Genomic DNA, 23,441 nt, shown 5'->3' with positions numbered 1-23,441 from the left:
TTGTCATGACAAAAACAAAGTCTACCAGAGCCGCCCATACCTTACACCTCCAGCCGTTGGTGGGGATAGAGTCCATAGCCGGCTGCATGCAGAAAGTGTGATAGCCTTTGTCGCACATATCGCACACTAGCATTTTAGTGTCTTCTCCAGGCTCCCTGAAAAATACAAGTACACAGTCAATTCTGTACAACTGATTCCAATGGCCCATCATTTCTTAAATTAATGAATCTTCATGGCTGTGTCTACATTAATCCAAATACATTTGAAAACGCTTCTTTGGGCATTCCGTCCAAGCGTCCAGAGCTTTTTAAAGACGCTCTCCCAAATGGATACATTTAAAAATGCACTTTTTGCATTGTAATGTGGACTGAGGTATTCCAAAACAATGACACATTTTTAGTCACGTGATGCATATTGTACCAATAGATATCTATGGTTATACTATGGTGCTATTCACTTGCATGTTGCTTAAGATAAATGTTACTTTGTACAATCTTCATATTACATTTCTGCAAAGATGACAGTTCATTCGCAATTGTTGTCCTACTTCAAAACTTGGGGGTAATTGCGTTTTCAACCATACATAGAATGGCGATTGAGTGTGACCTGGACGCAACAGTAAGTGGTGGGATATTTACATCTGGTCTTTCTGTATCATATGACTCAGTGAGCTTTTATTACATTTTACACATATGCTGTAAGATGATTTAAGCATTTTCCAAACGTGGATTAGAAGCTTTTGGAAAACGACGGATGTCTCCACTCTCCAGATTAACGTAGACATAACCTATGTCACCCATCAGATTTTTATACAGCATATAATTGAATGTGTCTTATTAGGGACTATAAATTAAGAAGACCATCTAAGACAAGAAGAGAAGGTGTCTGTTTATTCCACTGAAAAGCAAACTACTGCAACCTCAAAGGATATATGAACAAATAAAGATGAGCTATTGAGGATAAATCAACAGGAATGAGTAGCAGCACATACACGCACGCCATACAGACTGAGAATAAAAGGCAAAGCTAGGCTGCAACTCACTTGCATGTCTGACAGACTTTACACTCGGGGCACTGCCAGCCTGCCCTCTTCAGAGGAGTGACGCTGATGTCCAGACACATGCCGTGGTAGTGCAACCCACAGCTGGTGCAAAAAAACTGGTCCAGGAGATCCCCGGGGCTGTCGCACAATATACAGTTCGACTCCTCTTCATCTGAGAGAGACAGAGACAAGAAATCAACATGAACCCTACCATCTAAATCCAAGCGTCAAGTCTAATTTTGCACTATATGGTGCACATTAAGCTCACTTTACCTAATCTAATCTAATTGCCAATCATTTATACAATTAAATTAAATATTTAATTATATTACATATCCAATTAAATATCCAATATTGACTGATACGATTAATAAAAACAATGTAATATTGGCCGATAACCAATATGGTATAGTGCATTCCTACTCTAAAGGATTTTTTTATGTTGTCTGGTCACAATGAGATCCTATGGGATTTTAAAAACAACAGAAACATCTAGAATATTCAGACTAAGACTAATTAGATTTCTTTGGCCACGAAAAAGCTAACTTGTAAAAATTAAATGTGGCCAGTCATATACTGTGGGAAATAAAAGTTTGGGGTCAGTAAGATTTTTGTATTTTTTTTATTAAGAAATCAATACTTTCATTCAGCAAGGATGAATTAAATTGATCAAAAGGGAGGATAAAGACTTTTATAATGTCACAAAAGGCTTTTTTTTTTTTAAATACTTTTGTTCCGAACTTTCTATTCATCAATCCTGAAAAAAAAATCTATCACAGATTCCACAAATACATTAAATAACTGTTTTCAACACTGATAATAATAGGAAATATTTATTGATCATCAAATCAGCATGTTTGAATGAGTAATGGAGTAATGAACGCTGAAAATTCAGCTTTGCAATCACAGGAATAAATTTGAAAATATATTAAAATAGTAAACAAAAATATTTCACAATATTACAGTTTTTTTCTGTATTATTTATCAAATAAATCCAGCCTTGAAGCATAAGTGACTTATTTCAAAATCAAAAAATTTGTGCTGTCAATCGATTAAAAACAAAACAAATTAATCACAGATTTTCTGTAATTAATCGCAAATGAATCGCACCTAACCTAATTTAAGTTTTTAATATATTTTTATGTTGTAATACTTTCACATTGAATCTCCAAAATAATGTAGAAACATCTTAAAGACAGAATATTTTAAATATTTGTTTGATGGCATCTTTTTACTAAGCAATATGGTATCTGATATGGTATAATTGAAAGTTATAATTTTTTAACATTTAATAGGCTTTAAAAAATATAACAACTTTTAATTTAAGGGAACTTAAAATAATCTTCAAATAAACCTACTGAAAAAAATGTCACATTTAGCGGTGGCTTTAATATATCAGGGCTCAAATCTAAGGTTTTTTTTCTACTGGCCCAGTCGGACCGGTTCAGACCTGCCTTGCTTCTTTTTTTTTTACCCATGTAACCTTGTAAACAGTGCTTTAAGATTTTCAGGTAGGTCTAACAGATAAATATAAAGAAATAGAATAATTTCTGTATCTGCACACTGCACAGTCTTCACTGCATAAATTATCAATTAAATATACATGAATCCCTTTTTAAGCAACAAAACTTATTCAGTCAAGAGTGATTTTCTTTTGTTCTTTGATTAACATTAATGACACAGACAGCAGCAGGTTCATTCGGCTGCTGTCACTTTAAGACCTGACGCACATGACGCGGATCTGACTATTTACGTTCATTTAACACTTTTTAACTAATTTAAGACCGTGCTTACTAGGATACTCGACAAAACCGGAATTTTGACATAATTTTGAGTGTTTTTGTCCGAAAATTAATGTAATGAAAATTACAGCATGTTTTACATCAAGGCGTTGCTTTACAAGAGTGCATGAATTAATAGTAATAAAGACAGCTCTCACATTTGCTGACGGCCAACTCTATGTGCTCTGTGCACAGGACAGAGCGCCTCCTGAAGTCCTGAAAGGTGCCGGCAGCCCCCGCGCAGGGGTAATGGTACGAGCGATCACACCCCTCCTCACAGCACTTGATGGATGCTCCAAGGCGCTTACAATATGCACAATGCTATAAAAGATGAGACATAATTGATGAGACACTGACAATGCAGACTCCAGTTTTGATGCTAAAACATGTTAAAAGGGGGCATCAATTATTTTAACACAGTCTATAGTCCTTAATTGAAACCTTACATGCATTAACTGCTCATCACAATCAACATTCAAGCTTTCAAGTCTGGCAACTAATATTAAACCAAACAAATCTATACAATGAGACGTGAAAGCTGACAGTGTAATGCCTGTGGTCAGACTAACAGCTAGCGAGAGCTGTGACAAACCACATCGATGACAGACTGACTGAGGTGTAATTATCCTATTATGCCTGTAATCTCCCACAGACCACAGAGGAGAGGGACCAATTCACTAAACAGTCGCATAGCTATTGTGTCCAGTATCTCAGAGGCCTGTGTATTGAAATTAAGTCACTTTGATTTAGATGTGCAGTAAGTCAAGTGCACTGCATTTTAAAGAGCTGATTTGGGTGTTGAATGAGAGTGGTGCAGCTGTATACAGTCAAGAGTAAAGTACGGCAGATTGCAGTAGCCTGCTGCATCCTCCACAGAAATCTGCTTAACAGCCTGCAAGACTGTTGCAATTAGCTATCACAACTTAAAATTTAGCGCTAGAATAACTTTTACTTGTTGAGATAACTCAAATATCCAAGTCACTTAATACAATGTCACATTTCAAGTTGACGACCTAAAAAAAAAAAGAAAAAAAAGATGAAACAACAAATTATCTTTTACAGTGCGACGAGCAAATCGGGGCATTTACTGGATTTGCATAATTCCATTAGTGAACTGGGAGTCCCCTTGTAGTCAATAATTGTATCCCTTAAAACTCATTTTTGATCACCAAAATGACATATTTAAAAGTTTTTTTCCTGTGAAAAAATTCTACATGCCTTAAAACAAAATTGAATGTAACTCTACACCCTTGCATCATGTAGTATATGTGGATCCATGAATATGCTAATTAGCCCCGCCTCCACTCACTCACACCAGCTCACAGATTCACTCGGCCAACTTACTGAGGTAAACGCTGCACAATGGTATCGCTATTCACAACGTCGGACACATAACGGTAATTAATATGATTAGCCTTTTGCTTGACTATGTTATCAAATAGCTAATAATGTGTTGCTAATGTTACACAAATCAAACCCGTTCGCCATCACAGAGTCAGACAGCTGCCTTCTAACAATCATCAGAAACGCTCTGAACAACTCAGAACGTCAGTGGAGAAACACATATAGTTCATCATAACATCGTAACATACATAATACACCCGCTACATTGATAAAAATGTACCCGATTTTTCATGTCAACAGAAAAATATACCGGGATAACCTGGCTTCGCTGATAATGACATGCTAAAGCCCGCCGGCACTGACCTGATTGGTTACAAGGTCATTTGTGACGTCAGAAACACCAGCGATTTTAAACCGCGTTTTTGAGACTGCCTTTGGTTCACCGCAGTTTTAAAGAGAAAATACTCAGCAATGGTATTAACTTATGAATTTTCACATGGTTTGTATTAAACCATAATTAAAAACACCACACAGACATATAAACAGCATTAAAAACTTGATTTTCACCACAGGGGGACTTTAAACAACGCAGTCACCATGTTTAAATAAATCAGCCATGATTTTTTAGTCCATACTCTCGCCATACTTTTATCATACGTAATCTTTTATCATACTTAATGTATGCTCTTAATATGAGGTTTAGTAAATGATGACTAAAATGTTCATTGGCTCAAAGTTCCCTCTCATCATATTTATCACCATTAAAAAAAGTTCTCATCATGTTTATATATGCCATACGTTTCACCATACTTGTCAAACTCTCAGTATTAGTGTTATCGAAAATACTGGAATTTCTCATTTTGATATTATACCTTGAAAAATATCAATATTCAATACCATTTTCAGAACCACAGGGAAAAATTGCCACAACATTAAGCGCATTAAATTTGAACAGTATATACGTTAATTGACTTATATTTAAAGTATTTTCTAATCAACTGAAACTCTGCTGTCTGAAATTCCTTAGACCCAATTGCTCTGAGTGGAATTATAAAGTAGTAATAATAATAATAATCATATTGTTATTATTTATAATACAGAAATAAGTAATATTTTTGAATACAAATGAAAACTCTAAAATAAACAACAATACCCACATCTACCCTCATTAATTGCCTGCAGCACTCAACAACCACTGGCAAAAACCAGCAGCTGGAGCATGCAAGACCTCAGACAACACAAGAATTGTGAAATGATAATGGCTGTTTACAAAAACAATTGTCACTGTGGCCTCGCTGCGAATTACATAACCTTTCAAACCTTTACTATGAGAGTGGTTAGACCATTCCTAATAAATATTCAGGGAGAGCAAAAGAGTATAATTCCTTAGAGGTCACACATCTCAGCTCTACGGTGGCATTTCATTAACTCCTGCCGACATTGCAGGTTGTTTCATGGGCCGGGTGATCCAAGTGTACTCTTCCCTAATGTTAGGCTCCAATTTGCATAAACTATAACTGTAACCCATAACATCTTCCTGAAAACACTTACGTATTTCCCTCTGAAAACCAGCACTAGGCCAATGTTCCTTCTTTTCTATTTGAATCGATCTGTTCTGCGTCTCTGTCCATCGTCCTGCTTAATGAGCTCCTCGGAAACCAGATGTACGCTAAAAGTCAACCAACACCGCGAGATGAGTCCAGACCTGACATGTCCTCAGCCATCATGTTTACAAGCTGCTCTCCGCGTCTAGTTAACTGCACATTTTGTTTCACACCTCAAGTTATTCAGCACCCACAGCAAATGGATTTTGATAAGACATGCCTTCAAATGGAGCGGTGCGCGATTTATGCACATCCATCTAAGGGGGATTCCACTAAAGCATGTCAATCTGGCGAGCCACCCATACAAACGTTCAAATCACACACACCTATTAATTGAGCTCTCAACTGGCATTTACCACTAAATGCAGCATTGATGTTAATTCACAAGATTAAATGGCAGAGCGCTATTAAGGAATGTGATTCGAGGGGGTTGCTGCATGGGGGGTGTTTAGTGATGAAGCTGATGACGCCGCTGCCCCTTTGAGTGCCGTGACCTTTTCTATTTCACAGCTGATCAGCTGCGACCTTTAGCAGCCAGTTAGATCCCTCATCCAGCTCTAGCCTTTCACAGAAACGCAGCAGCATGGCCATAAGAGTCAGCAGGTATATGAAGAACTCGAACAGGTGTCATTAGAGTGATATTAAACAAGAACAAGATATAAACAAAAAATTAGGGCTGGGCAGTAGAATGCAGAAAGAGAAAGAGGTAGAGATAGTCAAGTCTGCAAACTGTTGGAATTTGGATTATATTGGAACTGTAATCTTATTCTTTGGTTTGTGTCCATAAAATAATACATTTAATTCGTTGAATATTAAATGAACTGGATTATCAAAAAAACGTACAAAATGTACACAAAAATCATTAATTACTATAAATTGTTATTCTTTACTAAAACCATTAAAATTGTTTTTGGTAACTGGGATAAAGCTGAAACAAAATAAAATATGAAAATCTGAAATGTTGCCTTTACAACTAAGTAAAATATATAAATTAAATAAGTTAAATGAATAAATTAAATAAGTTGAAATACTAAAATCACTAAACCTGAAATAAAAATAAATTAAAGCTACACAGAAATATATTTATAAAAAATAAAAAGCAGATAATAGGGGCCAGCATCAAAAACCCTACATAATCTGATGTCCAGCTTTGCTGGAAGCCATTAAGGACAAAATCTAAAAACAGTTTCAGGAAAGATAGCTGTCATGAATAAAATTAAAATACAGGCACATTATGGTCAATCAATAAAAGAAGGGGGGGAAAACACCATTAAGAGAGAGCTGAGCATTTTAACCTTCATTTGCATAACCTTTCAAGTACTCCAGTGAGGTGATGTAATATTTGCATGAAGTTTACAGTCATTATTTTATTCAAGAGTTCTTGCATGCTTCAGCCAAGCTGAACATGAACGAGTTATCCCAGCATACCTCTGTGCTCCCTGAGTGGATGGCTTTGTCCACGTTTAGCAGTGATTGATCCTCCGCTTGACACACAAAATTTGACCACAACGCGCAGCTTTGATGGGCCCAGCACTGACCTGCCAACACAAGAAAGTTGGACAAGGAATTAGAAATTTCATCATTTACTCATGTCTTTTCAAATGTTATTATATTCGTTCATCTGTTAAACACAAAAGGAGACATTCTGTCTAACTCTCACTTTGTGTTTGGCAGAAGATAGAAAGTCACCCAAATTTGGAATGATCCCTTTAAGCTTTCTGACCAACGTAGTACAGTTTTTTATTGGCAGAACAGCAGTTCAAGTTCATTTTATTGGACTAGCAATTTCTGGTCCTCACCTCAAATAAGTTTCATGTATCTGACTACACTGTAGTTTTAGGCTGCTTTCTGACAGGCTGTGTTTTTAGTTTTTAGTTACAAATCCTGTTTTCAATCGCTTGAGTGAAACCTTGGTTTCTTTATAGAAACTACACTTTCTTCTATAAATTCTTTATTACTTAAAAGTAACACTCAAAATGAAAGTCTAGGCAACATTCTTTATACAGTTTGCTTTTCTCTGAATGTGCCTTGGTGAAGTTTTTAAACAAGTGCTTACCTGACTCCTCAAAGAGTGTTCGGACTTCAATGCCGTCTGGCAGGCCGACGTGGCGGAGCTCATCCCAGAATCTGCCTCCTGCTTCCTCTGCCCCGACACTGAAGACAGACACAGAGTGATTAGTGGTGATCAGGTTTTATAGTCTTACTCCGTCCTAACCATGATTATCTGTTTGTCCAACCAGGCAGACAGCTAAATCTCCAACCTCAGGGGAATCACCTGTTTTAAACAAACGCCGAACAGAGGAGAGTCTGCTGGCAAGAAAAAAAAAAAAGCGCAACAGAGCTCGTAATAAAACAAGAATCAACATTGGCTTGCAGGGCTCCAGACTAACATTTGAGAACAGGTGCCACTAAGTTCTACAGATGGTGGCACCAGCACCTGATTTGGCATCATAAAATGGCTATTGTTTTGCATTAATAAGCGCAGCAACTAATACTATTACATGTTTATTTCTTAGAAATGCACATTTGACAATAAAGCACTGAGCTAGAGTTGAGATGCACATGAAATTAACTTTTTATAGAGAAAACTTTAAATATTTCTTTATTTTTGATCATCACATTTAGATTTAAATTGGTAAATCCATTTAAATTGGATAATATTTAGAGTTTTGTAGTGCTAGAAAAAGTGGGAAGCACTTGAAAGTCCTAGAAAAGTCCTTGAATTTAACTCTTAAAAGGTTGCACGAACCCTGAAATAAATAACGTCAAAACATTCAAATACTTCTGCCACAATACCATGGTTACAGTTAGCTACATTAAATCTGTTACAGTTAGCTACGTTCACTACATTAAATCCATGGTGAATGTTGGGGATTTGTGGACTGAAAAGCCTTCTATAACTTGTTCGTTCACGGCACAATGCTTCTCCAGTTTTATAACAGAAATCTGAGTCCAATTTCAATGCTTCTCACAAGATGTCACAGCGATAGTATTAATACTGCGACGAATTCAAACGCTTTCTCACTGGATTCCTCAGCGCTGTGTAGTATCGGTGTCACGTGATCAAGATCGGTCGACGAGTAAACCTGTTCTGAACTCGTCTAATATTCATTCGAGCTAATAAGTCATCAGCACTGTGCAGCTCAAACGAGAAGCACGGTTTCGTTTGCCATTTGATGTTTTTCATATACAACAGAAATGGCAGCTCTTATCAGTTGGGCAACGTGGTGATCACACCAGTGCAACCTCTGACAAAATTTACTCGCACCGCCAAGAAAAAGTGTTGCAAAATGCAACCATTTGGTTGCAGTCTGGAGCCCTGGCTTGCCTTTTTGGAGATGGCTTTTTATTTTTGGTGAGTAAAGTATTTTATTGAATAAGCACAACCAAAACAATGTTCTTCCGCAAAATGCAAACGGTTTTGCTTTTTAACGGCTAGAGGGCCAAAAGCTACTTAGTGTATCTTTAAGACATTTCACCTTAATACACAGTGCAGGTATGTTGACCAATATTTTGGACCAATGAGATTTCACTGTGGACGGGCTACCCAGAAAGATGCGACTGAAATGGAAACCATCCGAATGTTCCATTGTTAAAATGCTTGTCACAGTTGTAGCTGGTTTGGACAAAAACTCAGGGTGTGCTTTGTTTTGTCACGCCTTGTTGGGACATGGTATCAGAAGAGAAGGAAGAGCAAATGAAGATGTGTCAAACCAACGATGGTTTTCTAAGTTAATGAAAAGATTCAATATTATATCAAGGAGCAATACAAATGGACAATTTCTGTAATAACATTTAATAATAGTGCAACCACACTGCCACAGAAAACAAGTAACAGCATTTTCCAAAATAAATTCCCTTTAAACGTGGAACATTTACAGAACCATTATTGGTTGGGCACCAGCTTATTTGCAAAATATGCTACAATGTCACTCTGCCAAATATCAAATTAGATCACCTAACTGCATCTAATTCCAAATATTCCCCAAACAATCTGTCTCTGGCTGCTCTGCCTTTAAATTTATGCCACTTATGATGGAATAAGCAGCAACATTTGCATTTCTACATTAGCTTTTACTAACACCTACAAATTATTAGGTCGCTGTACAGTGTTATAGAAATAAAATATTATATATAAGCCACTTTTTATTTGATATTAGTTAAACAGCACATCATGTACTAAATTCAATTAAAAAAAGTTTCACAGCCCTAATTTCTATAGACCATATATAGAGTGAGATGAATGTGTACATGATCTCTAACTGCTGGCCCTCTATCATGAAACACCGGCACAAGGAGAGTGTTAATTTATTCTTGACATTCAGGGACTGGAGGGGTTTGACTCACAGCCATTTTAATTTCGGTATGGGGGGGGGGGGTGTTGCGTGGGATGGTGCTGATTGATTAACCACTTACACAGAAATGACTCATCGTAAACACATCATGGGGCAAAAATGCATCCATCACAGCTCGGAGCATCTCATTATACCCCTCCTCTATCCACCTGCTGGGACGGCTGACATATACGAGGGGTTAACTGTGATTTCAAACGCAGAGTGTGCTGCTGACTGACATTCTGTGTAATCCCATGACAATAGATGAGGATGAAACGAAATATAATTTCTGAGTGCCGTATTATTTTACCTAGTAGTGCTCGTACTGTAAATACAAATGGGGTTTCATGCTATATTACATAACCTAACAAAGCAATTAAATGATGTACACTAGGCAAAATCAATAGCATGAGCATGGAAACCAACACAAACAAACAGGTTTCCATAAATAACACTTTTGATAACATATGCAGTGGTGAAAATTTATAATATATAGAGCTAAATGTGGCTTACTAAATTTTTTTTTCTTTGCACCACAGTGACACAAAACGGAAGTAGGGTGCCCGAATAAAGTATTCGGCTTCAGGCACATACCTATAAATGATTATAATGTTTGTCAAAAAAAAAAAACAGTGGAAAAAACAGTGGGAACATTATTACAAATTTCTACAGAAAAAAAGAGACTAATTGACATACAAAATAATGTCATAATGGAAATAAAAAACTTTTAAAAAAAACCATGCTGCTGTAAATGAACCAAAAAATTCTCTTTAAATTGTGTTTATCCACCATTCCGACTAGCTACTCCACATTCAGACCCGCTGCTCGATACTGCGGGCCACAGATGACAAAGCTCAGCAGGGCTGGCTAACCGCCAACATCAGACTGGCAGCACATTACGTCACACGTGCCCCTGGGAGACGGCTGATTGGCTCCAAAGAGCCAAGACAAATTAGGCAGCTGTGCGAGAGAGCAGGGAGAGGGCCCTTTGTTGGACTGAGCGCATGCTGGGGCCGGCGTCTCACATCTCGCTCTGTGACTCCCAATAGCTGCGGGGTAATGATCAGCTAGGGGAGAACGCTCGCAGAGAGCCACATATGAAAAGCAAATAGCCAACAGCCATGTGCGTGTTTATACCTTTCTGAATGAAGCACAGGCCGCAGGATTTAGATCTATCCGGGTAATGCCAAACCATTGGGGTTGTATAGCAATATGTCATTAAATGTAAATCAAGCATGACAGGCGTTTGCTTACATACACGCATAATACAACCTCGATTATGTGCACAATGTGGAGGACAACATAAATGGTAATTTATGGCAATAATCTTTTATATTCCTTTTATGTACACCTACAGTGACCCTAAAGACTGGAGTAATTGCTAATGAAAATTCAGCCTTGCCATCACAAGAATAAATTACATTTTATAATATATTAAAATGGTAAACAGTTATTTTAATATTTCAGAATATTAGTATTTATCCATTAAATATGCAATTGATAACATACAGTCAGTTGGTCAATTTCGCAAAATAAATAAATGGGCAAGCTCCAATTTCGAATTGACAAGTCGCACATTTATGATATTCATTTAAGTACTCAATTATACACTGGGTGGTGGATTCGGAACATGGTTTAAGTTTCAGGGCTGAGAAAAATAGTATGTGTAACATTGCTAGCACTGTTCTATGTTACAGAGAAATACTAAACCATAGAATCGAGCCTTTAAAGTATAAATTAAGTGCTGTCGAGAAAAACAAAGAAAGAAAGGAGACCATCTGAACATTTTAATATCTTATTAATAAACTAGTGTTTCGGCTGCAAAGATGAATTTGATGACGCTGACTTGCCATCTTCCGCAGTTTAGTGCATGCGCCTATAGAGAGAAATCCACGTTGAGTTAAATGTCATGCAGTAAGTGAAGTATTAATTTAGGTTTATTTAGGTTCATGTTTCAAAAGAAAAAAACATTTTTGAGGTTGATGAATAATAGGCGAACGTTTGGATTTCCCTGTTAATGATCTGTCCGTCACGGACTGCGTGACTTTGCCACTTCCTGTGGAGTTTTTTTCTGCATCCTACCGACTAATTAAAATTTGGCCGACTAGGCCTCTTCTCATCGATTAACGTTTAGTCGACTATTAGGGAGCAGCCTTAATTTCTAAAGGATCATGTGACACTGAAGACTGGAGTAATGGCTGCTAAAAATTCAGCTTAGACACCACAGGAATAAATTACATTTTAAAAATGTATTAAAAAAGAAAACAATGGTTACATTTTTAAATTGTAATAATATTTCACGATATTATTGGTTTTACTGTATTTTTGATCAAATAAATGCAGCTTTGCATAAGAAACGCCTTTAAAAACATTTTTAAAAATCTTACCAACCCTAAACTTGTGAAAGCCAGTATACACTCCTGCTAGAAACATATCCTGGCTTTAAGTGACAATGAACAGATGTGCTTTAAATCAAAGTATGTTGGATAAATAAGCATTGCCATTTGCCAAGACGACACACAGGGTCACTTTAGGACGAATACTCTTTGCTTCACATGAGTCTGTCTCCAGGATATTAAGCAAAAACACACACATACTAGAGCAATGAGTGCAATTTTCAACTGGAATGATCCGTATTCAGTCTTTGCCTTAAATTTCATCCAGATGAGGGTGATTCAACCAGTGACGTCAGGTATCAGCGCCCTGCTGCCTGTAACAGACCTACCGTTCAGAACAGCCCTTACATACACCGTCACAGAGAGTACAAACACACACACACACGCACATCCTTTGGCTCGTGTGACACTTTCCTCCCTCTGACAACGGCCAATACCATCTGATCTATTTCACAGGGGCCGACCAAAAAGAAGAAACGTGAGAGTTGTGTTGTCGTGAGAGAAGCCCCATTTAGCTGAGCTCATTTAAACATTACCGGTACACTACACATCACAGCTGATATCATACGACAGCCCCACTCGCCCCAGCCAATCAGCTTACCTCTCTGGGCCCCTGTGTCTCCCTGATTGGCTGGCAGCCCCACTCTTGTCGTCATGGTCATGGCCCTCTTCTGTGGAGGATTGTCGGAGTGGAGGGTCGTATCCGGGCGTGACCCTGAATGGCTTCAGATCCCCCTGGCCCAACAGGCTTCGACCGCCACAGTAACAGAAGGCACAGAGCTGTTCGCTGTGAGGAGATGAGAGGAATGCGGTTAGCGAATGAAACGAGGTTGCAGTTCTGAACATGTGCAACGTAATGGGTTTAATGGAATGTTTCGGTTAAACGCAGAACGTTCCTTTAAGACCCACTGTAGCAAAATTGCAACACTTTGTTTAAAACAACAAAATATTCACTCAATGTTTAACATACAAACTATATATAACAGCAGCTCACACTTTGGCAGGAAAATATTTACAATTGACCCTTCGCTAAACTCCAACCCCCTCGGTCAGTGCTAATTCAGACTAGCTTTCCATAGGAGTGAACAGGAGACGTTTGAGAAATTTTCAGTAAAATGTGCTCATAAACTTGTGAAATTAAATGGATATTATTTTTAGTTGGGCTGAAATTAATTGTGACATTGCAAAACCATTCTATTCTAACCAATCTGCCATTTCTATTTAAAGAAACTATTAAACTTCACAATAACATGATTAAAAACTCAGTATAGGTATCAAGTCAAATGCGTCTCACTGTCAACCGAAACTTGGAGTAAATGTATCTTTGGAATGAGGATTGATACATTGCTTAATCACACTACGCACTTCTCAGGATTTATTTAAAGATAAGAATAAAAAAATAAAATAAATAAAAAACAGTTATATCCTTTCCGGGTATCTTGTACCACTGTTATAAGTGAGCGTCAACAACAGTTTATTATATTTTAGTTGATTTCCATAAAATTGCTATTAAAAATACCCAAACACAAAGATGTACCATAGACATGCATTAGAAAAGAACACAAGCTCGTCCATGAAAAAGTTTTTAGAGTGGGGCTTATTGAAAGGACAGTTTGAAAATCGTCTAGGTATTTGACCTGTAATAATTCCCAATATTTAATCAATGCTGTGAAACCATGGTTTATAGTAACAGCTGAAGGCCGTTGTCAGGCTTCAATGTGTTTAAAGATGAACGTAATGGGCTGTTAATAACTACAATGATAACTATATTTCTGTCATTCAACTCTTGGGAGATTAGTCTGGTAATAGAGATTGGCATGGTAATGTATATGTCAATGTTAATGTATTTGGTCTTGGTCCACGATAACGTTCTCTTTGCTTTAAATGCTCAAGCTCTTAATACACTGTTGGATTCTGATTGGCTGTCAATGTTTTTATCGTTTAACTGGGAAAAAAAATGTATTGCTGTGAAAGTGATTCCTACGATATCGTTTATCTCTGTCATTCTTTTACATTTATAACGATTTTTTAAATGATATAGTCTTATGTGTTTGGATTCGGAACAATATGAGGGTGAGTAAATTATGACAATTTTCGTTTTTGGATGAAATTCGGCAACCTAGAATGCCCAGTTTTTGTTTTTGTTTTAAAACAAAATATGTATAAAGATTTTTTTTATAACTTGTGGCTTTCTAAAAAAACATTTAAGGAAAAATATCAACAAAAACAATAAAATACCATAAATTTTTAATGAATGAAATACACTGCAATAGATTCATATCTACCTGAGAGTCTCTGACTGTTACAGTCAAAGGAGAAAAAAGCAAGTTGCAAAACCAAAGTTTCTAATACTAAGAAGTATGTGGGAGTGTTAGAATTCACACATGCTGTGTCTAACTGAAAATGGAAAAATTTTCAACAATTAAACCAGAACTCCACTATATCCTCACTGGAATAAAAGTGAGGAGACAGCTTCGCAAAATATAGCTACATAACATTTAGACACAACAGATTCAACAGTAAAATCACTGCCAGCAATATGAGTAATTCCTATTTTACAACTTTCAAATGAAAATGATCACATCATCATGACATTAAAAAACTGCCACAATGTAAAAACAAGCAAATTTGCTACAGACTAATGGACAAAACATTATTTTGTGTTGCAATGTCGCTACATCAAATTTCTTTTGATGACGAGTGCGTGATTTCTGTGTAAAAAGTGTCACTGCAATAATCCTCAAAATTCTGTAGTTTTGTCAGTGAGGCTTGTTGTGTTGACATGACAGCTTAAGGAGGAAAACAGTCAATATTGAGCAGCCCTCAGATATAAAATTGTCCCCACATCATTGGCCCTCATGGGCAGTACAGTCCATCCTAAAAAGCCATCTTTCAGTCTGTTAGCAACCTTTCATGGACTGAAGCCTGGGAGACCTGCGGCCGTGGTGAGTTCACTGTTTGGACAGGGGTTTGCGTGTTTATGTATGTTTGTGCATGTGTGGCAGGGGAACCTTAAATTTGTAGTGTAGCATCAACATTGAGGCACATTCAGCTGAGAGCATAAACAAACAGACACGGCGCATACATACCAACAAACCCAGAGTCGGGACTCCAAGAAAAAGATCTGTCCAGAATTAAATATGTTTAATAGCATACTAACATATTACACTTGCCAAATGTGGAGTATGCAACAGCGCATATGGTATCCCATAATGCAATGCTCTTGACTTGACCATTGATTTCCATTGTAAAAAAAGAAAAGAAAAGAAGTAATTTCAGCTCTCTGTCTCTTTTTTTTTTCTCATGATTTGCCAATGTAGCTCGGTGTTTCTCAGCTGGTGGGTCACAAGACCGTTTTCAGTGGGTCGAGGAGTCAAAGAAATAACAAGAAACGTAATTCTATGTTTTTCTGATGCAAGACCTTTATTTTGAAAGACGTGTGAGAAAGCTGTTGACTCTTCTGTCAGACAGTTTAAGTAAAGAGTGCCTGAGAAAAAACACGGTTGTCCTGATTCAGAATCTGTGGTCAGATAAGATGTTGCCAGGCTATATGTAAGTGTCGCTATTCTAATGCTATTTTCTTTCCTGTCCTGCCAGACGTTATATTGTGTTTGTGGCGTGCACTCTTCAATTGTACGCGCAAATGCGGCGGTGCGTGCTGTATATCACTTCATTATAAATAAAGCGCAAAAGAAATTACGAGCATGTAGGCCTAATGTAATTACTATGTTGTCAATTAGCAATTAGCAAGTCATGAAATTGCAAGAATGTGATTACTGGGAAGGATTTGCATGCAGGTATGAGCTTCATTCTATTTATCAGGAGCAGTTTCCATATGTTTCATTAACAGTTCATGTTTAATATTGTTTATTTACCATGGTAACTGTTGTTTTTGCAACCCCAAAATCACACTTTATTTTAATTTTGTGTTATTTTGTATATTTTTAAATGGCTGTGGTGGCTCATACATACCAACTTACTTTATTGTATCAACAAAAACTAGTTTGGGACAGCTATTTAATAGCCCAAAGTATACTTTGGCCGTCTGTGTCCAAGTACTTTCCGTATGACGTAATTGTTCTCATCAGTAGGGTAAGCGGACGTCCCACACCCCGTCTGCATGCAGCCCAATTTTTGTGACCGTACGGACAGTGCGCATACAACAGAGCATGTGCGAGTGATTTGAGCGGTTGAAAAAAAAACCAAGTATAGGTCTCTGCAGGAGAGTAATAAGAGTTACCAGATCAGTGGGCGAGGCCATAAACAGAGAGGCGTTTACGACCGCGTCACCTGATTTGCCCAAGTCACAGTTAGGGTAGGGTTTAGGGGTGGGGTTTGGTGAAGGGCATCATTTTCATTGCATGATTTATAAACACCCACCAGTTTGAAAACACCCACAAATTTAGAAACGGCCACTTTTTTCCCCATACTCAAAAAAACAACTAGATAGTGTGCAGTGTGCATGCGCGTTAAAAAAAAAAAGGGTCGCGGCTTAGTGGCCATGGAAAATGTGGGTCCCATGATCAAACCAGTTGAGACCCACTGATGTAACATACTTCTGTTTGAAATATTTATTGTACACAATGCCTATGGTTTCTATGCAAAAAATAATAGTCAAGTATACGTAGTAAGCAACTATTCTATTCTGAACAATGAATGACTGAAGTATTCCACTTATAGCCAGTAATGCTAAAAATAGTCAATATTACCTCTCTGTCATGTAACACCAGAAATTAGAGGTCAAATTGAGTAAATTGAGACAGCATATTACACATTTTAGGAATGTAAACAGAAAATTTGCATGAATCCTGAAGTTGGCCTAATGTAGCACCTTTCTGATCTTTGTGCTCCTAGATACACAGTGAACTCTCCAGCTGGAGGGCTGTGCCACGGCAGCACTTACTCCAGGCTTCCTGCACTGCAGTCTTCTTTACCCGGAGTGCTCTTTTATTAAGCTGATCATGTGCCCATCCCCCATGTAAAGACAGAACGGTAGCCAACAGCAACACATACTTCAGCACACGTGTGCTATCGTTTGACCTTCCATTTTGAGATCTTGGTGGATAGGCGCAACAGTCAAAAAGGCTTAAAACACGAAGCCATTCACAAACATTCACACACGTCCACAAGCGCACGCTTCCCACGCCCGGCGGTGACTCAGCCTGGCGAGAGGATGCTGCTCTGACCTGCTTTTAGCTTCTCCAGAGGCTGATGATGTTTGTGCCGCCCCCGTCTCAGAGCTCGCAGGAAGAGGGGATGACGGCTGCTCCTCTTCCTCCCCCTCTGCTGAAACTGCCACGGCAGAGGCGTCCTCCGTCTCCTCCTGCTGCCCTTTAGTGACTAACAAGAGACACAGAAAGAGAGATGCATCCATGTTAATTAAAGCTGCACCAATACCGATATTTTGGCTAAAACTGATCATTAAATGCATGATCGTTTTGCCAACTGAATTCATTTATCTAATAAAAATGAAACTACACACTACAGGTGATAGTGTAAAACTGTCAAGGTATAAATAAAGTATTTACAAATATTTTGTATATTTATATTTTTTACTTGTCATTTATAATAGAATGTGGTTCTACATTGGGGAAAATAACGAAATGCTGTTAAAAACAAACTTCACATAATTTATTTATGTTGCCAATCACTATTTCGCTTGCACTTCGGTAACACAAACACAAACAGCATCAAAGAACATGGATCGCTAATTGCAGTCTGATACTCTGTTGGGTGGAAGAGATGGAGCAAGTTCAGTCCTTTTAGGCAAGTTAGTTCATTCAGCAGCCATCTTGTTGACGCTCTCAGGCAGAAAATCACTTCAGAATAAAAATAAATGATCATTTTATTAGTAAAACAAAATACTGATATGAAAGACACAGTTATGGTCACTTTCGCTTCTATTAAGGTGGGATACGGGTAAGGTTAGGGCAGGTTTGGTGGCAGGGTTAAATTTAATGTCGTGTTTACGGGTAGAGTCAACAATGTAATAATTATACACTCACCTAAAGGATTATTAGGAACACCTGTTCAATTTCTCATTAATGCAATTATCTAATCAACCAATCACATGGCAGTTGCTTCAATGCATTTAGGGGTGTGGTCCTGGTCAAGACAATCTCCTGAACTCCAAACTGAATGTCAGAATGGGAAAGAAAGGTGATTTAAGCAATTTTGAGCGTGGCATGGTTGTTGGTGCCAGACGGGCCGGTCTGAGTATTTCACAATCTGCTCAGTTACTGGGATTTTCACGCACAACCATTTCTAGGGTTTACAAAGAATGGTGTGAAAAGGGAAAAACATCCAGTATGCGGCAGTCCTGTGGGCGGAAATGCCTTGTTGATGTTAGAGGTCAGAGGAGAACGGGCCGACTGATTCAAGCTGATAGAAGAGCAACTTTGACTGAAATAACCACTCGTTACAACCGAGGTATGCAGCAAAGCATTTGTGAAGCCACAACACGCACAACCATGAGGCGGATGGGCTACAACAGCAGAAGACCCCACCGGGTACCACTCATCTCCACTACAAATAGGTATCGTTTAAATGCCACGGCCTACCTGAGCATTGTTTCTGACCATGTCCATCCCTTTATGGCCACCATGTACCCATCCATGTACCCATGGGGTCAAACACAGTATTAGTATAGTGTTCCTAATAATCCTTTAGGTGAGTGTAGATGTAACTACAGAAATGAATTACCAATGTAAAAACATGCAAGTACACAATAAGTGCATTAGATCAAATTATTCATTTAAATGTTAGTTTAGTTATATACACTTAATATAAGGTGGGACTCTGTTCATTTATTTAAATGTAACAAATAATAAACTGATAAATCATTATTGAAATCGCATGACAATTGCATAAATATAGATTAATGTAGTATTTTGTGAAATTTAACTAACATTTTAAACATTAATCAGTTTTAAATATGTCTATTTATGTACATTTTATAAGTGATTTATTAATGTATTATATTATTGTCTATACAGCCTATTTGTCAATTTGAAAAGTTATTAACTTATTTATTATTAAAAAAAATAATAATTATTGGATGTATTTACTATTTTTAAGTTATCCCCTGGGAAAGACAGAAATCATCTTTACCTCAAATTACACCAAAGCACTGTATGTTTTAGGTTGGTCAAGCTAATGCATTTTGGAGTAAACAAACAGACGATGCATCTATCAAAAAGACAACTGGTTCTTTTAAATGAGCGGTGAGATTTACAAGTCAATCTAAGTGTTGCATTGCTCAAAAGGAATGTCACAGAGACTGACACAGTGACAAGCCAGAATGACCTCTGACTGAGTACCTTTGCCTCAAATTAATTTTCATCCATGAAATGTTTATTTATTATGAACCATGCTAATTGTTTCCAGTAAACCAGCCTTTCAGATCCAGGCCAATATCCTTCATTTTTAAAGATCCCGAATGACGTGTGAACAATGGCTGAATTTGTATAATGTCAACAGCAGCCTGCTAAGCAAAAGTGTAGAAAGACCCAGGATCTTTGGTTTCCCTGTTCGAAAAACAAACACGTACCCCTATCCATTTTGATTTATGGGGAAATATGCAGAGCACATGTGCCATGTGTTAATAAAAGAGAAACTGGGAAAACAGTTGTCTCAGAATGTACACAATGTGAACAATTAGAGGTGTGAGTCACCTGTGACTAAGAGCGCCTAGTGAGCCGAGATCTAGTTGTGGTCTAAAATAGGCCGCATTCAACCACAGCTGCAGTCAACCACCTCCTGTAGGCTACTCACTTCAGCCAGTGCAGTCTAATCTTACAGAGCTTCAGTGGAACTACAACAGACACCACAAATCAGGGTCAATTTGGAAAGAAAACGGTGCTTCTTAAGGCAACATTAGCATTGATATAGCTCATATTTACTGTTAGGGATATTTATGTTTTACGCCCAAACGCTTTGTATTAAACTTGCAGCTGCTCATTCCATAATGTTTGTACCTAAGAAGACATGAATTGATTCCTCAAATTGTGCGGGTTTTTGTGGAGAGGTGTGCTATTACTTTTCTAATCAATCAATCTCCATGTGGCAGATGATAAAATGGGTGAACAATCCCCAAAGACTGAATAGCAACATGCTAAAACACTCAGCACACCATAGCAGCTAAACTGCAACATGCTAAAAAACTGAATTAAAATATGCTTCATACACTCAGAACATCCTAGACATGGTGGGAACATGCGAAAAACACTTCATACACCTCAAAGTGCTAAAACACACCATGCAAACGGAATAGCAACATGCTAAAACACTCAGAACACCTCAGCAACTAAATAGCAAACTGCTAAAAAACACTACGAATACCTTAGCATCTTAATAGTGATATGCTACCAATCCTCAGAACATTCTATAAACAGTGAGAATGTGTTAAGACACTCAGAACACCCTATAAACTGAATAGCAACATGCTCCAACTCAGAACACCTTAACAACATGGTGAATAAAACACCACCTTAATATCGGTATAGTAATGGACTACAAATACTCAGAACACCGTAACAAGAAAACAGCAACATGTTACCTTAGCATCTGAATAGCAATTTTCGACACATACTCAGAACACCCTAGAAATAGTAAAAACGTGCTAAAAACACTCAGAACATCTTAGCAACTGAATAGAGGCTATGCACAGGACGTCACAGTAGGTGTGAGTCACTGCGGTTACACCCACTGAGTGGCAAAGAGACTGGTTGATGTTCAGCGTGAATGCAGTGAAAAACCACACAAAACACATCTGAAATGGGAAAGAGCTGTGCGATTGACTGTACAAACAGATTCAACAAGAAATTAAAGCAAATGGATTGCTGCATTTTGCAGAAGCCGCAGCTCATTTGCATTTAAAGGGACACACAAAAACGGCACGTTTCTGCTCACCGCCCAAAAAGTGGCAATTTTAACATGCTATTAAAAAAATTATCTGTGGGATATGTTGAGCTAAAACTTCACATACGCACTCTGGGTACATCAGAGACTTATTTTACATCTTGTAAAAAAAGGGGCATAATAAGTAAGTCCCCTTTAATTTCATCAACAAATCCCGTCTTGAAGTATTGCCAAGCGTCAAGTCAAGCTTATTTCTACTGCCTAGCGCTTCACAATACACATCGTTTCCACACAGCTTTACAGAAAGTCATAATGTTATATTTATGATACCTTAGTTCTTTAACAAGTTTTAGGGCTGGGCGATATATCGATATATAACAATGATATAAGTAATCATGCTGACTTAGATCTACCTGTATCGTATTCAGAGTGTTGTCTAGCAGATAATCTGTTCACTGGCTTTCCTTTATGCATTTCCCCGATGTTAAAATCAGCTCAGAAGCCTGGTTCTTCAGTGAGTTGTGAGGAACACTGTCGAGTCCATCTGCCTTTAGTTTAAGAAGATGATTGTTTGTTTTAGTCCCGTTTTTCGCAGTTATTTCCCCTATTAAAGCCAGTCATGCTGCAGGATGTTTTTCCCCTCAGTCCGGTTGAGGGGTGTGTTTCGGTGGGAAAGTGATGTCAATGCATACCCTCTATAGCGACATGCTAATAAATTCTACCTTAGCATCTGAACTGTAATATGCTACACATACTCAGAACACCCTAGTACGTGCTAAAACACCCTATAAACTGAATAGCAACATGCTAAAACACTCAGAACACCTTGTCAACAAAACAGCAATGCCCTGGCAACCGTCTGCAACATTCTAGCATTGAGTCAGTGAGTTTAGCACAGGCAAACATCACTCAAACTTTCTTTAGAAAATGTCAAAATGTAGTGGACTTAAGAAAAGGATAAAATCGTCTGACAGACAGCTTCCTCCAAGAAGCAGCACTTTAGTAGTGTAGTGGTTCTGTGTACTTTCATAATTATGGTGCCATTTACTTCAGTGGTGACCTTGACACAAAGGTTATTTCTTAGGTTCAGGAGGCTAATCAGTTACTGACAGCACCTTTAATGATGCTAGCTCATATTATTGACTGTGAGGGAGTGTTCCAACCTCCAAGGTGAAAGTGACATTCAAAGCCAGCATCAGTTCTCCTGCAGTGTCAAGACAATTTATCTGGTTATTACAGCTCCATGTAGGCTTCACAGAACGAATGAAGAAACTACTATGACAGTTTCAACTAATTCAACAATGAATAATGACCTATAACCTACTGCAAAAAAAAAAAAAAAAAAAAAGTATCCTTACAGTGTTACTACTTTAACTTTTAGGTGAGTAAAATACCATGCAAAACCCTGCCAGATAGTGTGTATTGCGTAGCTTCTCTAGTAACAAGATACTTTTTCTGGTCATTTTTTTAACTTGCACTGTAGCTTTAGTCAACTTTACAGCTCTTCAAATAATTCTTTAAATAACTTTTTTGTTCTTTTATTCATCAAAGCTAACTGAAATGTTTTTATCACTGTGTTTCCACAAATATATTAAGCAGCACAACTGTTTACAACATTGATAATAATAAGAAATGTTTCTTGAGCATCAAATCATCATATTAGAATGATTTCTGAAGGATCATGTGACACTGAAGACTGGAGTAATGATGATGAAAGTTCAGCTTTGCATCACAGGAATGAAATACATTTTAAAACATATTAAAAAAATATTTACCAATATTACTGTTTTTGTTTTCAACATATGCAGCATGGTGAGCATAAGAGACTTCTTTCAAAAACTATCCCAAACTTTTTAACAGTGATATAAATTTGGTAATATGCAAATGAATGATAAGTTATATAAATGATTCAGTTTGTTGCAGTTAATAATTACAGTATAATTTTAATGCTGTCAAAAAGCCCTATTCGGATGGTAATTGTTTCTCATGTGGAGGTCTGTAAAAAAACATAAAAATAAATTGCATCCTACGAACCCGGAACGCGCTACTAATTTAAAAATGACTCTAAGGTTAAAGGTTCT

At 37.6% G+C, this 23,441-nt stretch overlaps 1 protein-coding gene across 6 annotated transcripts in view; it reads right to left on the bottom strand.

Annotated features, from left to right (window-relative positions):
* Nucleotides 1-23,441, bottom strand: part of kmt2cb (lysine (K)-specific methyltransferase 2Cb) — a 108,764-nt gene that overhangs the window by 66,937 nt on the left and 18,386 nt on the right. For all 6 annotated transcript variants that reach the window (XM_056263010.1, XM_056263035.1, XM_056262996.1 and 3 more), the window contains exons 4-10: nucleotides 17,688-17,841; nucleotides 13,103-13,288; nucleotides 7,828-7,925; nucleotides 7,200-7,309; nucleotides 2,982-3,144; nucleotides 1,043-1,214; nucleotides 41-155 (exon numbers count right to left, since the gene is read on the bottom strand). In XM_056263010.1, the coding sequence (XP_056118985.1) occupies nucleotides 41-155; nucleotides 1,043-1,214; nucleotides 2,982-3,144; nucleotides 7,200-7,309; nucleotides 7,828-7,925; nucleotides 13,103-13,288; nucleotides 17,688-17,841 (998 nt within the window). The remainder of the gene's footprint in view (nucleotides 1-40; nucleotides 156-1,042; nucleotides 1,215-2,981; nucleotides 3,145-7,199; nucleotides 7,310-7,827; nucleotides 7,926-13,102; nucleotides 13,289-17,687; nucleotides 17,842-23,441) is intronic.

The sequence above is a fragment of the Rhinichthys klamathensis genome, unplaced genomic scaffold (genome assembly GCF_029890125.1).
Source record: "Rhinichthys klamathensis goyatoka isolate OS25496 unplaced genomic scaffold, OSU_Roscu_1.1 h1tg000011l_1, whole genome shotgun sequence".
Taxonomy (NCBI): Eukaryota; Metazoa; Chordata; class Actinopteri; order Cypriniformes; family Leuciscidae; genus Rhinichthys; species Rhinichthys klamathensis.
This window is presented reverse-complemented; position numbering and strand designations above follow the sequence as displayed.